The 18,216-nt window shown below is 34.5% G+C and overlaps 1 protein-coding gene and 1 pseudogene across 2 annotated transcripts; both read right to left on the bottom strand.

Moving 5' to 3' along the window:
* Window positions 1-5,504: 5,504 nt before the first annotated feature.
* On the bottom strand, window positions 5,505-12,835 carry LOC106436187 (annotated as a pseudogene).
* A 208-nt stretch (window positions 12,836-13,043) lies between these two features.
* On the bottom strand, window positions 13,044-16,625 carry LOC106436189 (GDSL esterase/lipase 22). 2 transcript variants are annotated; one of them, XM_048738429.1, is made up of 4 exons: window positions 16,354-16,625; window positions 14,420-14,592; window positions 13,635-14,100; window positions 13,044-13,524 (listed from the first exon to the last, which is right to left on the bottom strand). In XM_048738429.1, exons 1-4 carry the CDS (start codon window positions 16,607-16,609, stop codon window positions 13,196-13,198), a joined length of 1,224 nt encoding a protein of 407 aa, XP_048594386.1. In that variant the 5' UTR covers window positions 16,610-16,625; the 3' UTR covers window positions 13,044-13,195. The 2 variants fall into 2 exon arrangements, with proteins under 2 accessions (XP_048594386.1, XP_013732601.2); XM_013877147.3 differs by having other exon boundaries at window positions 14,420-14,538.
* Between the last annotated feature and the right edge of the window lie 1,591 nt (window positions 16,626-18,216).

The raw sequence follows: 18,216 nt of genomic DNA, 5'->3' as shown, positions 1-18,216 counted from the left end.
AATGCGAGGGATGGGATATGGCACAAGAGATTGGGGCATTCTCACCATCAGATACTTCAGCATCTATCAACAAGCAAGGCTATTTCAGTTAATATATGTGAGTCATGTCAATTAGGAAAAGTTTGCAAGCTTCCGTTTTCTAGCTTTGTTTTTCAGTCTCAGAAACCTTTGGAAATGATTCACTGTGAAGCATGAGGTCATGATCCTGTAACCTCAGTTCAAGGCTTCAGATATTACATCATTTTATAGACAATTATTCAAGGTTTCAGCTGGCTTTATCCATTAAACTCTAGTCTAAAGCGTTTTTTGTGTTCAAATCGTTTCAAAATTTGGTGGAAAATCAGTTTGAAAGAAAGATACAGATTTTTCAAAGTGATGGAGGGGGTGATTTTGTCAACAATGAATTCTCTTCTCATCTCGAAAAGTGTGGAATCAAACACAATCTCTCCTGTCCACACACACCAGAACAAAACGGTTTGGCAGAAAGAAAACATCGTCATCTGGTGGAGTTAGGACTATCAATGATGGTTGAAGCAAAGATGCCTCAGTCACTCCGGATAGCAGCACTCTTTACACCAAACTTCTTGACAAAGTTTCTTCCTCACACGGTTCTTGGCAAGACAAGCAGTCCTTTTGAGAAGTTGAATAGTGTGGCACCTCAGTATTCAGCTCTGCGAGTCTTAGGATGTGCATGATATTCCTATCTGCGTCCATATTCACATAACAGGTTTGACCCCAAGAGCCTGCTATGTGTTTTCTAGAGATATATGAAAAAGCAAAAGGGATATAGATGTCTACATCCTCCTACAGAGATAGTATACATCAGTCGTCACGTTCTCTTTGATGAAAGCAAATTTCCATTCTCTGATATCTATCAGTCGTGTCTGCCTCAAGGCAAAACTCCTCTATTGACTGCTTGGCTTAAATTTCTGAACATAAGCCTTGAAGAAGTAGAAGAAACAGACGCTTGACGAAGAAGTTATCTTAGGAAGTAGAAGACAAACTCCTGATCTTCAAGCTCAAGACAATGACGCAAATGGTTTTCAACTTCAAGAAGAGGATTTCCCTCCTCTCTCACCAGCTCAAGTTTCAAATCCGATCCCACCTCAAGAAGATAATACTCATAATATGGTAACTAGAGGCAAAGCTGGAGTCCGAAAGCCTAATTCACATTATGTACTACCCACAGTCAAAAGTGATGTTGTGAAGCCAAAGAACATAGCTGAAGCTTTGAATCATCTAGGCTAGAAAGGAGCAATGACAGATGAATATGATACCTGTCAGGAAACAAAAACTTGGAGTCTAGTTCCTCCTCCTTCAAATGCTCATGTACTTGGATGTGGTTGGGTTCACAAAGTCAAACTCAATGCAGATGGAACGATTGAGAAGCTTCGATCCAGATTAGTTGCAAGAGGCAATGAACAAGAAGAGGGTGTTGATTTCTTAGAAACTTATAGCCATGTGGTTAGAAAAACCACAATTCGATTGGTACTTCACACAGCCACAGTCAATCGATGGGATATTAAGCAATTGGACGTGAAGAATGTGTTTCTACACGGTGACTTAACAAAGACAGTCTACATGAGACAACCACCAGGGTTTGAAGATACAAAACATCCAAACCATGTCTGTCTTCTTCACAGAGTTATTTACGGTTTGAAACAGGCTCCACGAGCTTGGTTCGACAAGTTCAGTGCTTTTCTTCTCAAGTTTTGGGTTAGTCTGCAGTGTCAAAGACCCTTATCTTTTCATCTATCATCACAGTAGCATCACTATCTTCATGTTACTATACGTTGTTGATATGATTGTTAACTGGTAATGACTCATCTGTCATGAAGAAGTTGCTACAATCCCTCAACTCTGAGTTCAGAATGGAAGATATGGGCCCTCTGAGCTATATTCTTGGGATTCAAGTTCGGTATACTCCAACCGGCTTGTTTTTGAATCAAGAAAAGTATGCATCGGAGCTGTTACAAGCTGCTGGGATGTTTGACTGTGCTCCAATGCCTACTCCACTCCCACTACAGCTTGATAGAGTACCATATCAAGATGAGTTCTTCTCTGATCCAACCTACTTCAAGAGTTTTGCGGGCGAGCTTCAGTATCTAATATTAACTAGGCCGGATCTTCAGTCCGCAGTCAGCTTGGTTTGTCAAAGGATGCACAAACCAACTATGGCTGACTTTCATATGTTAAGGCGCGTACTATGGTACATAAAAGAAACCTTAACGTTGGGTCTACACTTTCATTCCGACTCAGAAGCATCAATAACGGTGTACTGCGATAGTGACTGGGCTGGGTGCAAAGAAACAAGACGATCAACTAGAGGTTTCTGCACTCTTATGGGTTCCAATCTCATATCATGGTCCGCTACGAAACAAGACTTAGTCTCTCGATCATCTACTGAAGTTGAGTACAGATGTTTGTCTGATACAGCAGGTGAACTGTCTTGGATAACTGATGCTCTTAAGGAACTTGGCTACCCGGTGGAGAAACCAGCAGAGGCTTACTGTGCAATCTATCTGCAGTCCACCAAACTGCTAATCTGGTTCTCCACAAGAAGTCTAAACACTCTGCCACACACTACCATTATGCTCGTGAACAAGTAGCAAAAGGAACTCTGGTCGTTCGTCATGTTCCTGCAAGTTCGCAACTGGCCGATATATTCACAAAGTCTTTACCACATGCTACCTTTTACTCTTTGAGATCCAAACTCGGTGTTGTGCCTTCACCCACCACGAGTTTGCAAGGAGGTATTAGCACGGCCCAGATACATTATCAGAAAGCAAATGTGAAGCCTATCAGTAACCAGCAAAGAGACAAACAAGAGTTACAGTCAGTAAAAACTAGAGCTCAAGGTTTTTTTGTGGTACGTACGGAGAAGCATCCTCTACAGCTGGAAAATCGATACTCGCTCTTATCTGTTGCCACCTGATTATGTCAGAGCTGTATAGGATCTAGATCCTTCTCTCTTTGCTCTTTATATATCATGCAATGTATCATAAGAACATTAAGCAATAAACTTACAAGTTAAAGTAAGAAACTTTGCTCTAATCTTTCTGTTTATTAGGGATAAATGTCTCACATCGGATATTGGAAGGGATTAGGGATAAATATCCACATCGGATATTGCTAAGGATCCCTTCCAATATCCGATGTGGGACATTTATCCCTAATACTGTTAACCTACAAAGGATATCAATGTGAGAAAGAGTAAGACAAGCATGTAGCTGAGAGCCTGAGAGTTCCTTTCTTTCCAATTTTTGTAGAACACACATTTCCAAACTTGTAACAAATCGAAGAAAGTGGTAGAATCTGCAGAAGCGATTGGGAGCTACTGCACAGTAAGGTCCCATGAAACCGAGGATTTGAGATCCCCACTTAGAAACTAAATTAGAGAGGTGTAAGCACATTCAGAGAATAAGTGATTCCTTGAGTCGGTCAAGACACCACAGAGAAGACAAGTAGGCTCTATATCTAAACTCCAAGATACCAACCTATCAAGAGTAGGATTTCGATTTAGCACGAAAAGCCAAACGGTTATATAATTCAAATATACATACCCGAAAGTTATACTACTTTCTTTATAATCTTTATATTTGACATTATGTTATTAGCAATTGATCTCACTTTCTCTCTATGTACTCATAAGTAAACCTACACATTCAAATATTCAAATTAGTTCAGTTCAAATATTGCGAGTTTTGAATAATTTGGATATAATAAATTTAAAACCGAATTGAAACCAAACAAAATCCAGCTTAGGTATCTAAAAGTCGTGTAATCTAAGTTTTAATTAGTTTGATAATTTGGTTCAATTTTACTATTTGAAAAATATCTCACAAAATTGATTAATTCTACTAAAATTTCGTTATATATTTATGATTTGTAAGTAATAAGATTTAATAGATTAGATAAATTATTATGTAGTTTGGTTTGGGTTGGGATTGGTGAATTTTGATGTGGTTATGTTCCGTTATTTTGCTCCTTTATATTGTTAACTCCTTTGAGTAAGTAACTGGATTCCGTGACTTTGGTTTACTATTTGCGTAAATGATCGATAAATTGAATCACTCTTTAATCAGTCTAATACATTATCTGTGGAGTTATATCATTTTCGATTTGATAGTATTTTTGTAGGTAACCCCAACTATATTAGTTGGAGTGTTGATAGTTTGATTAAGCAAATAATGAGTCAAAAAATTAAGGTATGTTTTTGATATAATTAAAATTATATTTATTTTACACAATTTCATCCCACACAAGTGGCGGATATCTTAACCTAGCTCAAAAGCCATCTATAAAAAACTTGTTTACATGATCAAGAGACATATATATATAAAGATTAAGCTGTAACTGAAATGCTATTTTTGTGGAAAGAATCATGTAGAATAAATCATTCATGATAGTTTTATTAAAATGTTACCAACTAAATGAAAAAGACAAAGTTTTTTATTCCACACATTCATGTGGGATAAATTATGAATTACCATGAAAATCATTCATGAAAAAGAAAAGGAATGAAACAAACGGAGGAAATGAGAAAATTTAAATATGATTAAAAACATATATATATATATATATATATATATATATATATATATCATTCTTTTTTCCCATTTATTCTAGTTCATTTCATTTCATACATCTCTGAAAAGAATTACGAGTTTTCTGGAACTCTAATTAATTTTACCGTCTTAATTTGTTGCAGATAAGTTTTACAATTTCTTTAATGCCTTTCATAACTTAATGAGAAAGATGAAAATACATAAGACATTTTTGAATTTAATATTAAAATAATTTATATTTGCAATGAAGAAATTACGGTTCATTTGAATTTATAGGTATTAATTGTTTTTCAAAAATTATTTGTAAGAGATTTAGCTTGCCTTTCGTTGCTAAAAAAAAAAAAAAAGCTTGCCTTTCCAATAGTGACGAATGTGTGTGTGTATACCTATCTCATACATATGACAACAAAAGTGCACTTTTAACTAAAAACAGAGGAAATTTTAGTACGAGCTAGAGTTCGCCTTAAATTTCGTTCTCTCTCTGTCCCGAATATCGAGGCGCCGAACTTGTTCTCGTTTTTCGACGCCGGCAGCGTTCTAACTCGCCGGCGTCACCGCTTGTCTCCTCCTCTCTTTGTTTTGTACTTAGTCTGCCTCTCGTTCGAGTCTTCTTGTTCATTTTTGCTCAGCTCTCAGTCAGATTTGATGTCTTCTCCGACGGCGTCGAACAGCTTCGCCTCACACGATGCTCTGATGCTCCCCGTACGGACTTGGTATCTACTCCCACCGCGTTCACGTGCCTCTCTCTCCGCCACCGGTGCTCCAGAGATCTATATCTTCAAAAAAATCCGCCACTCCGGCAAAGTTCTTGAGACACCTCCGATTTGGCTCGCCGGAAGTTTCGTCTGCTCTGGGGAACCTCTCAATGCCCCCTGCTCCTCAGGCGCCAGTACCCTCCCTTCCTCCAGCGACCACCCAAAACCGTTCATTTCTCTAGTCGTGATATCGGAAGGGTCAGGGATGCGAAGGATTTGTTGTTCATGGGCCAGGCCCGTTACTGCTGCGGTGGAGGCCCTAGCCTCTTCCATCCTCCGATCTGGAGATACCAGATCTGCAACGCCGAACATGCTACTAGCTCCTCCACCTCTCTTCAAGCGCAACCTTACCGGTCTTCTAGTTGGAAAGCTTACTCAACTTCCGCACTGTGTACCGCCGAAGTCTCCGTCAACGCCACATACCGTTTTCAAGCGGGAACCTTCAGATCTTCCTCAGCGGGGACTCACAGGGTCGTCTCCTACGACTCAACCTGCATCTCATCGAAACCTTATTCCTATATCCAAGCAGTTAAGGCTTCAACCCGACCATCCCAAAGCTCCTTGCCTCTTATCCAATGTTTACTCACACATGCTCAACAGAAACGAGTACGATGACAGTTTGCTTAAGTTTCTTTCGGTTACAACAAGTTGGCCTAGACACGGTAATGTCAAGGTCCGAGTTTCTAACCCGATTAAACTGTATGCTTCGTCACCAAATTCGATTGTCCTAAGCACTCTTTTGAAAGTGAAGCTAGAGTTGGAGATTCACCTAGTCTCTTGGATAAGTCTTGTGGTTGTTAGAGCTGTAAGTATGCGTTTCAATGCCAAATCCAGGCACATAAAGCCTTTTGATACTATTGCGGTTGAGAAAGACTCTCCTGCATCCCTCTCCATGAGAGGTGAATCATTTCGGGTGTTCAATCTGGTATTGAACTCTTCCAAATCCCTTTCACTAGGATATTTCAACGTCGTTTCAGACTATCTGAAGCTCTTTCGAGCTGTAGTTTCAAGGATTCAAGTGAAGATTATCTGCGGGTTTCTCTACTTCGAGCAAGTCTCTCCTTTTAACACTTCTATCATATGTTTTAATTTTTTACTCGTACCGTCGAGCTTACCTCCAGTTGTAATCGTGGATACTTCTTAGATTTGAATTAATGAAATTTGTGACAAAAAAAAACTAAAAACAGATGACAACATTTTATTTAGTTACAATAACAGTCACAACGTTCAACTTGCGCATGATCTTAGAGAGTAAATATTAAGCTCGAAACTAGACGAGCTGCATAGATCCACTCGCACCAACGTCAATGCCATGGTCTGACAATAAACTCTCTCTCCTCCACTGGTTCTTTCCAAAACTCAGACATATCGTCGTTAACAGGATAGGTAATAAGCTGACGAATGTTCATGGGTTGGAGAACGTTTGGGTCGGCTCCAGAGAGAAGATGAGCAAATGATTCTTGTGCCTTCTCGGTATCGTCACGTGCGTCGAAGTAAAGATAATATCTTTGATACTCACATAGCTTCGAGTGCACGTTAGGTAAACCACAACCATGCGCATTGTGCGACACAATACCGCAATTACGATATATTCGTGAAGGAGAACCCTAATTAGTCACACAACAAGAGCGAGCTTGACTAAGCATTAGTGTAATATTTTGAGAGTTATATATAGTACTTACAGATTACGGTAATTCATGTTTCTTTGTGTCCTGCGAAGAAGGACATTGTAGAAATCAAAAAGTGTGAATTGAAAACCAGATTTGGCTTTGGCTAATTTGTTCAGCATCGGTCCGAGTCTAGCGTTGTGTTTTTTGGCCAAACCGTTGAACTTCTCGTAACACTCGTAACCAGTATTAAACTCTTGTCTCACGATAGGTAAGCAACCTAATAGCGCTACATTATGTACGACGAACTTACTTGATCTCGATGAATACAACAACTGCAATCAACATTAATTATTTTATAGTAACGAATATAATCAATACTCACGAGTCACGAAATCATTTTCCCATTAATTTTAGGTTGAAAGACTTACTTCTAGATTATATTTTAGTCGGTTAATGACTGATATGACGTAAGCTTGTTGAGCAGAAGCATCGGCATCAGGATAGGTTTTGGTGAAGTTGTAGTAATCTTCCATACCAGTGGATATCATAAACAATGATTTGGGAATATCATCTTCTTTCCAATTTGATATCATCTGATTGAATTTCCTCACTTGTTGATTCAGTGTCAACCAACAAAGAAATAATAGTAGTGCTAATCAGTGAGTAATAATAACACTATAATCAATATTATTAAAATGGAAGGAGTCCTAAAAAATCTACTTAAAACAAGTCATAGTTGGACCATTTCATTTAACTAGAATTCCTATTATTTCTCATACTACTAACTTCATTATTCTTCATTAAAGACAAATTAGTCATAAAAAATGATACTAACCTAATTCTCTACATATACATTTACTATATACACATTATTCCATCATAATTATTTTGTGTTATTATTAAATAATGTCCACCCTATATTTGTATATATGGTTACTTGTGATTTATTTAATAGTAAATACCTTCGGAGACTATAAACATAATACAATATCCATTAATGTAAAAAAATTTTGCATCTTTTACAGAGATCAACTATTATTTTATACCAACCTTATTAACTGAACTGATTTCATTAACCATGTTATATATATATGAACACTTCAGCATTATCATTCACAAACTAAACGATGTTTGTCACAACTTAATATTCCAAATTGGTTGTACCATTTAATACCAAACCAGTTCCTATACGAATCCATATATATGATTATGGTCTACATAAAACCGGTTCAATCTTTCCATCTCCTATATTTTCAGAAAATGGCTATTTATCTTTGGTTCCGTTAAATATTTAGTCTAACCAATTATAAATCAGTTAGTGATAACTTCTAAGAACTATGAAAACACATTGTTATTATTAACACTATATTAATACTTTAAAATAGGTTAGCAATAGAATTGTGTTTTAGAACAAAATCTACTTATTTTAACATAATATTATTTTGAAAATAGTTTTGATACTATGTGTTATATTAAACATAATTATATATATATTTTAAATAAATAATTATATACATAATTTATACTTTTGGTTAACTAAATTATTTATCAACCAAATAAAAATATTCGGGTAATTCAAGTTTTCGAGTTATCCGGTTTATAAATAGTATTTTTAGGATATTTGGTTTTAAAAATTGAATGTAATTAATATTTTTAAATATATAATTTTTATTTGAAAATTCAGATACTCATTTGGTTCTCGGTTTGGTTTCAATTTTTCAGTCATAGATATATGGTTTGAACTATTATTTATGCAATTCAGTTTAATTTTGGTTTTTCAGTTTAGTACGGATTGGTCCGTGTTTTTGGATAAATGTGCTCAAACTTATACATTATCTTATATAGAAATTTGTTTAAAATATATTTAATTACAAAAACAAACCCGCGCTTTTCAAGCGCGGGTCAAAATCTAGTACTATTATTATTCAAATATATAAATAATTAAGCTTGCTTACAGAATTTTTAGGAGTCCGAGTCCCATTTCCAAGTATAGAAGCGTAGTCTACGGCGAAACTGGCTACTCGTGAGACATCGGCGCCGGGTTTAAACGCCGGCGGTAAGTCGTGTGGAATGCCCATGAATGGTGCTGTTATATGATCACCCCTCATCATGTTATTATAACTTTTTTTACGTAACTATCGTCTTTTAGTAAATATATATTTTATACAGAAAAACATGTAAAAGGATGATTTTCTTAGATGTTGAGAGTATATCATTTTCCATCCCTCTTTATTTTATTTCTAAATGGAACGTTCCTCATATATTTACGATAGTAGCATAATAAAGTGAATACACTGAAAATAATTATTCGTAAGGGCTTTTTTTTAATAATATTTAAAATCAAACACAAAAATGATTCATGCTTTTTTGAAACTTCCATTTGCGATATTCACCATAGAAGTTCGAGTTATTCACGAAAATGTCATTATTATTTATTTTTTTCTTTTTTCCGAAAATAAGTGTGTTACTCATTCATCCTCATCTTCCTCATTTATTTACAACATTATCATTATCATCAAAACACTAACCACCATGAACAATCGATTTCAAGCTCTAAATGCACCTAAAATAAACATATACATCTTCATATCCTCATTTTTACACACATAAACCATTTCCTTTTCACTTTATCTCTTATTTCATCCAACAATCCTAACTTTTTTAATTTCAAAAACTATAAGCTTATTAGAATTATTCAAGTTCATGATTCATGGCCAAGAACGAGGGAGTAACTTCCATTAAGAAGTTATGTGTGCTTGTAAAATTTAAACATGAATTTCACTGGATCGTAAAAATAGTATTTGAATTTTTTTTTTCAGATCTATTTCGTGAAGAAGGCTTCTCTTCTTCTCCAACGAGAAGACTTCTCTCGGGTCAATGCATATGTTAGTTTTGCAATTGACTTTGTGTGTGTTTTTAGAAGTCTTCTCAAAATTTATTCCATGTTTTTGGTCAAATCTTTGATTACGAGAGAAGACTTCCTTAGATGTTGGAAGAGTTCTAAAGAAGTCTTCTCTACTCTAAAAAGTAACCTATACAGACTTTTTGCGACAGTGAGAAGACTTCATGTGAACGTGAGAAGTCTTCTAAGAAAAAGTCAAATATCTACAGAACTTTGGTCAATTGCAAAACTAACATGTTTACGAGAGAAAACTTCTCTATAAGTCTTCTCTGGTATTTTCGAAGATTTTTCAAATTCAAAAGTAAGCCAATATTTACAAAGGAAGGCTTCTCAAGATGGTTGATGTAGAGTAGACTTCTTTAGAAGTATTCCTTTGTAAATTTGCAATTGCAAAAATGACATAAATAGAAGACTTCCTAAGAAATCTTCTCTAAGAAGACTTCTTAGGAAATCTTGTACGTCAATGTTTAATAAACTTTTACTTTCTCTACAATTAAAATGATTTTTTAATATTTTCTTACTAATTCATTTATATTAGTCAATATTGGGGCTCTAAGATGAAATTCGTAACTTATTTAGTGATATTTATGAGATTTCAAATATTCATGTTTACTAATGTTTCTAACTAGTCCGAGAATCCTGTGAGAAAAGTCTTCTACGTTAGATTTTCAAGAATGGTAAGTAACTTCGAGGTATGTTTTAACTTTCAAAAGTGTTAAGTAACTTCAAGAGTATCAAGCATGTGGTTTAATGTGTCTTTTAGATCATAAGATATTATTTTTAACTTCAATGAAATTTAGAATTTCAATTTCACTTAAAATTCAATTTTTATCTTTTGTGAATTTGACTAAGTTTTCTTGACAAATCTTCTCCCTTAGTTTTAGTAAATTTGACTAAGTTTTGTGTTGTTGTGTTTTGTTATGAGTGGGTCGAATGTTTAAAAAAATTTGGTATGTTGTATTAATAACTTCAATAATGTCAAGTACTTTTGGCAAAACATGAACATATTTACCAAATTGTTTTGATTAACATTTTTTCAAGTTTACAAAAGAATTCACAACTACAATAGTACACATACAAATCATAAAACAGACCATAAACAAAACTATTACACATGGAACTAGATATCATTCTTCAACATAGATAAGCTTGGACTCTACTTGACATCATCCATTTGAACCACTTTGGAAAGAAGAGTTCGGAAGATTTCCTGAAGACTTCGTGGAAAGTTTTCTAGCATAAAATGCATTAGAAGACTTTCCAAGAAGTCTTTCGAGAGTATTCTAAGAAGTCTTTCAAAAATTGACTTCCATCGGAAATTTTTTTTTTCCATCGAGAAATTCCTAACAGAAACAAATTTATTGAAAATATAACAATTTAGGAGTTAATGGTCTCAATAAAATTACCGGGTAACATGATAAATGTTAAAACAAGTTTGGATGTAATAAACACTCAATATTATTTTCAAAATAACATTACCTAAAGGTAATTTAATTGAATCATAAACTTCTAGTTAACATTTTGTATTGTACATTCTCTCTATATACATGTTTTTAACGTTGGATACTATCATTAAATCATATAGGTATAAAATTCTAAATAATGAGAACTATCAAAACAAAAGTAGAAAATAATACAGTAACAGAGATTCAAAGTAGAGTAACATGCATCTATTTGCTTATGGATGACTAAATATTTGTTATATAAAAGTTTCATATTTGCTTTTAAAATAGTTGAATCTCGAAACACCACTTTAAATCAGAAAATATTATATTGGAGGCCAATTAGAATCTTTCCAAAGGCTTTTGCAATTTGGTTTGCTGGCCCATTTTAATTTTTAGGAATGAAAATGAAAGGATAGAAGACGAGAATACAACAGAGAAGCGATGTCCAATAGAGTTCCGAGCTGTACCCGTTGTCGGTTGACCGCTCGAATGAGCTCTTGAGAGACTGATCTAAGCCATATATGAATGATACCGAGAGAGATTGTTTGGTGCAAGGCAACTCTAACCGCCAATCAGTGAAGATCCAATCGATTCCGTCCCTCTTCTTGACCGTTTTCCATGCCGCAACAGAGATTGATCATGTTCTCGAAGAGGAGTTAGTTCTGGAGTTCCTGATAGCACAAGCAACCTTGGAAAGAGATTGGTCCTTGGCGAAACTCTTGTAGATTAATTCTCAGGTCAGGTGGGATGTCTCTTGCCCTTTACCGAATGATTCAGCCAAACTTGAGTTGAAGAGCCATGGGATCAACTCCCAAACCTGTTTGGCGAAAGAGATGTAACATGGTCTCTGTAGCACCGCGTCTGATCCAGTTTGTGTTTTCACCTCGCTTCTGAAGATTTTCACATGTCAGTTCAACACCGTGAATAACTTTAAAAGGAAGAGCTGAATTTTAGAGAGGAGCTGAGTATTCCAAGATTAGTCAGATATAAAAAAAACTAATATTCACTTCATTCCTTAAAGATATATTTTTCATTATTTCATACATATTAAAATAACATATTTTATTCACATCATAAATATATAAATACGTCATATTTTCTAATTGTCAATTTTCAGATAAATTAAAAGTATTTTTTATAAGATAAATAGTATTTCAAAAAGTTTAATTGATTTTCTTAAAATTTACAATTTACTATTTCTAAATACAAAAAATTATATAAACACACCAAAATCTATTTTAAAAATATTTTTTTTCCAAAACACTTATCTGCCGAACGAAATTAGTAATGACAACAGTTAATTTGTCAAGTTATATATGTCTGGAAAAATGATACCATATTAAATGGATCAGTAAATGAAGATCTATATAGTATGTGATACTACATTATATAACCAAACGCAATTCGGTTTAAACAACTAAAATTTGTGTAAGCTAGCTAAAGTTTAGTGACATTGACATATCGATGATTTGTTAAGTAAATAGTTTGGTTTGGATTATGATTTAAATACAGCAAATAAAAAGTTCATATAACTCGACTGAACCAAATTCACTGAGCTAATTGAAATTTTTATTTTTTTTTGAAATTGAAATTGAAATTTTTATTCAACCCGAGAATCGAGAATTCAGATCCGGTTACAAGCACGATTTGAATTTTTACATCGTTTGGTTTGGATTAAAATTGGTGAATTTTTGGATTGGTTATGCTCCGATATTTTGCTCCTATCCTTTCAGTAAGTAACTGGACTAAATGCTCTTGGTTTATAGTTTGCGTAAACGATCGATAGATTGATTCACTCTCTAATCAGTCCCATACATGAGTTACAGTGATCAATCTTTTATTGTAGAGGGAAATTCACTGGAGCAGGATGAAAAAGAAGAAGTTGTAAGCTAAACACATTACGATTTAAAGAGACTCAGTTTAACTCATAACCGGGGCTTGTCGACGAGCTAGAGGCTCTGGCTTGGACTGTGGCTGACGTAGTAGGTAACCAAGCCTCACGCATAGGTTCACCTACTGGGTAAGTAACGAGCTCACGGATGTTCATCGGTTGGATCACATTTGGATCGGCTCCAAACATAAGATGACCAAAACTTTCTTGTGCCTTCTCAGTATTGTGACGCCCATCGAAGAATAAGTAAGATCGTTGGTACGAGCATAGCTTGGAGTGCACGTTAGGTAAACCGCAACCATAAGCAGTGTGTGTCCCAATACCGCAGCACGATACATTCGTCCGTAAAAATCCTATAGCAATATAACATATTTTAATGGTTTCGTATAGTATTCACTTGGTCTGTGAGCTTAAATCTAAAATGTATATATATATAAATAATAGTTGTAATTAACCAACTCACTGTAGCCTAAGCTCCTCTGCGGCGTGATCCTACGAAGAATAACATTGTAGAAGTCGAAAACAGTGAACTGGAAATCAGGAGCATTTAGAGCCATTTCGTTCAACATTGGTCCGATTTTTTCGTTGTGCTGTATAGCCAAATTGTTAAGAGGTTCGTAGCATTGTTCCATTCCGGTTCTGTAATCTTGTCTGACTATCGGTAAGCAACCCAATGGTGCTAGGGTTTGGATCATCAACTTTCTAGCTCCTGATGCATACAAGAAGCTGATTTCATTCTTTAACTGGTTGGTCACGGAAGTGACGAAAGCTTGTTGAGCAGATGCATCGGCGATAGGGTTGTTCTTGGTGAAATTCAAGTAATCATTAGCACCAATGTATATCATAAACAATGACTGCTTGATGAAGTCGTCATTCCAATTTGCTGCTTTCATTTCATTGAACTTCGTAATTTGTTGATACAGAGTCAACTAAAGAAGAAGAAAAGTCTAGTTAATATTACGTATATTATAGTGAAGCGTATTGCTTTTCAAGTAATTAAAAGATTGTTGTGTTTTGACGAATACAAAACAAAAGGGAGTCCTACTCCCAGAGTGTCGCATGATCCCAAAATATTAGTGGTTATTATTTCGTTTTCAAATGTATTAAGAAAAAATATATGTTTACTAACTGTTTCAGACGTTGTAAATCTCAGGCTTGCATTTTCCATAAAGAAAAGATTATTACTTTTACTTGAATATAAAGAAAATGTTGGTCACTTTATATACATATAGAAACTAATAGACTTACAGATTGAACCGGAGCTCCGAGAAGCGTAGCATCAGCGACGGCGAAACTAGCTCCACGTGAGACATTGACGCCCGGTTTAAGCGCAGCAGGGATTGGGATAGGAATTTCCATGAATGTTGCTGCATATTGTATTTTTATTATTTTAGAGCACCTCACAAAAATAATAAAAATATCTACAGAAAAATAATAATAAAAAATTAAAAAAGTAGAAAAGGTGAGAGAAATTCTTGTAAGAATATCTCAAAACAGAATTTTCAAGATACTTTCTAAAACTTCTTTTACTATTATTGTAAGTGATTGGTTTATTTTTTCCATGAAAATTAAAATTTAATTATTTATCAAAAGTGCATTAAAACAGAAGTATCTTACTCTTTAGATACTCATTCTTACATACTTACCATTAAAGGTTGCTTACCATTAGTTTTTTTTTTTTTTTGAAACTGTGCTTACCATTAGTTTATCATATATTTTTAATAATTTCTCGTTAATATCAAGTATACACAAACAACAAATATTTCATGGATGAAAGGAATGAGCGTCGTCGACGCTGCGTCGACATGAAACACAGATCCTTCTCCAATGATAAGATTAGAGAAACATCTTGACAAAAAAAAATACGAAACAAGTTGAGCACAATTCCGTCCACTACAAAGGAGGTTTTGTCGTCTGGTTTGCATTGTGAGCAAACAATTAGGAAAGTGGTTTATTCTTTATTTCATTATTCTTTTTAGAATGTAACATTTTTCTCAAATAAGAAAGTAAAAAATATATATATATATATATATATATATATATATTTTTCTCTTTTAACATTAAAACCCCTCAACTACGTTTGTTTTGGGTAAAAACTCTCAAAGTATTTAACGGAAAAACCCCTAAACGAACTTTATTTAATAAATTAAATCCTACCAGGTAATAATTACTATTACTACCGATAAATCTTTACATTAAAATTGAGGGATTTTACCATTAAAATTTTAAAAAATTCAAAATTTTATAAGATTATCTTAAAAATTAGTAACTTAAATTTTCAAAATTAGCATTTTCAAATTTTTTTTGTAAATATATGAGTTTGATGTGTTTTTAACATCAACATTATATATGTATAAATTTAAAATGTAAAAACCTAGAAAATATAATAAAATTATCTAAAGATATACCTGTAATAAAGTTACTAAAATATTAAAAATGTAAAAAACAAGAAAATATTATAAAATTATATATTATATAATAAAAATGTAATAATAAATCTTTAGATAATTTTTATTACATTTTCTGGGGTTTTATATTTTTAATTTATACATATATAATGTTGATGTTAAAAACACATCAAACTCATATATTTACAAAAAAATTAAAAAAGATAATTTCGAAAATTTAAGTTACTATTTTTAAGATAATATTATAAAATTTTGAATTTTTTAAATTTTTTAGATTTTTAATGGTAAAATCCTTCAATTATGTTTATTTAATGTAAAAACTCCCCTACTAAAGATTTACCGGTAGTAATGGTAATTATGACCTAATAGGATTTAATTCACTAAATAAAGTTAGTTTTGGTGGGGGGGGGGGGGGGGGGGGGGGTTCCGTTAAATACTTAGTTTGAGGGTTTTTATCCAAAACAAACTTAGTTGAGGGGTTTTAACGTTGAAAATCCATAAATATACACAAACATGTAACACAGTTTTTTGTTTGAATATGGTTTCACATTCATTAATTATAAAAGATAAACAAATATTCCATGCATGGGTGGTAAAAAAAATAATACTGGAGAATTTGCCATTAGGATCATCTCTGAATTTGCCGTGGGTGGTAAAAAATAATAGCAGCTGAAAGCCTAAAAAAGTATGCACCTTTTATTTAGTGGTAAAAATAATAATAGTTAACGTTAGGTTTAGGTCTAGGATTCTCTGGTTATAAAGTTTTAAACGTACCGACGAAGTCAGGAGCGATGAAACCGTCGGAGAATTTACCATTAGGATCATCTCTGGATTTACCGTACGGCCAGAAACCTTGAGCAACGTTTACTTGCGTGAGAGTCTGTTTGTTTCCGGCGTCGAAGTTGGAGTCACCGAACGTGAACAAAGCCACCGCCGGGATACTTTGTCCGCAGACGGTGAGCGGGTTCTGGAACAGTGTGAATACCAAAAGTAACCCTAGAACACTCGCTAAAGTACACTTGCCTGCCATCGTATAGTATGTATTGCTTTTTTGTGCTTCATTCCATAGACCGGGACGTTGTATTTATAGTGCAAGAATATTGTTTTTTAATAGATACGTGTCCAGCGAGGCTTACAACATGATTAGTGGGGAGTTCTTTAGGAGATTTTTAACGGAATATAAGAAACCGTCTCTTAACTTTTAACTAAAAAAGCTAAGAACTAATTCTTAAATAAGATATTTAAAAACCGGTTCTTAGTTTTCTTAGTTAAAAGTTAAGAGACAGTTAATTGGAAATATTGAATGAATTGATTGTAAATTGTAAGATTTTTTTTTTACATTTTTCCTTATATTCCGCTAAGAACCCCCATTAATCATGCTCTTATATTTTTAATACAAGTATACAACTATGCATTGGTGAAAGTGAATCGAGTAAAATATCATTGACCAATTATAGTTCAGATAAATCAGATTCACATCCAACGAAATTTTTATTTCTCAATGACATTTTATAAATGGTTTGAGACCATTTTTTGGTTGCTAAAATGTAAATTTCATTATGAAAGTAGTGTCGGTTTGATTACAAGAAAACTTGATATCGCTTTATGCTTGAGAGTAGATTCGATTCAGAGGGCCGCAAGAAAGTAAAAAAAAAAACAAATCATGACAATAGAATATAAACTTGTTTTAGTAGACAAACCTAAGTAAAAAACTAGAACGAAAAAACAACAATGTATATTCCAGGAGATATCAAGGTGGCTTAGTGGTTCCTTGAGATTTTCATAGAAGACTGCCAGAAGTCGCAGGTTCGATACTCTATCGGCGCGGTGGTACTATACCCCAAATAAAGCTTTCGGGGTTTCCTGGATATGGGACCTTTCAGGGTGAGGTTAGTCACTATAAAAAGTTAACCCACAACAGTTTATTTTTACCAAAAAAAAACAATGTATAGTCCAGGGCACAAAGCACTTCCATTTTTGTAGACTTGGTAGAAAATAAAGAGAAAAGTAGATGAGAGGCTCTGTAAAGGACATACCCAAGCTACTCACAAGAGGCATAGAACAGAGAAGGCTGGCTATACCCGATCTGAAGATCCTTTAAAAGCACCATCCGGAAACACCAAACTCACCAACCACTCGGGGAAGAGACACCAAGACAACTCGAATTGAAACGACAGTAGAGATGATCTAGTCAAGTGTAGGGGAATAAAATCCCCTCATCTGGCCACACGACACAGAGAAACTCTCAAAGGAGGAGCTGCAACATCAATCGAGGCAAGATGCAGTTTCTCAGAGCAATTTATCGTAGAAGGGGAACAAAATCCTCAAAATAGGCTAATATCTGGTGAGTGAAGCCTCTGTGAACAGTTTCTGAAGAGACCACGATCAACCAATCCTCGAGGCCCTTACTAGCCAACCACAGACACATGAAACAAAGGCAACCAAACTTTCACAAAAAACGAACCATGGTTGCTGAAATTTGAACATGAGAGGTCCTTGATGACTTGCCTCCATGTCACCTTCACACAGATGGTGTGAAGACTGCAAGACCATAGAAACCGGACGACTGGAAAGAATGACAAGGGCAAGGATATAAGCATCAGAGAGAACCCAACTGACGAACCTTTGAGTCTCATA

This window comes from Brassica napus, chromosome A8 (assembly GCF_020379485.1).
Source record: "Brassica napus cultivar Da-Ae chromosome A8, Da-Ae, whole genome shotgun sequence".
NCBI lineage: Eukaryota > Viridiplantae > Streptophyta > Magnoliopsida > Brassicales > Brassicaceae > Brassica > Brassica napus.
This window is presented reverse-complemented; position numbering and strand designations above follow the sequence as displayed.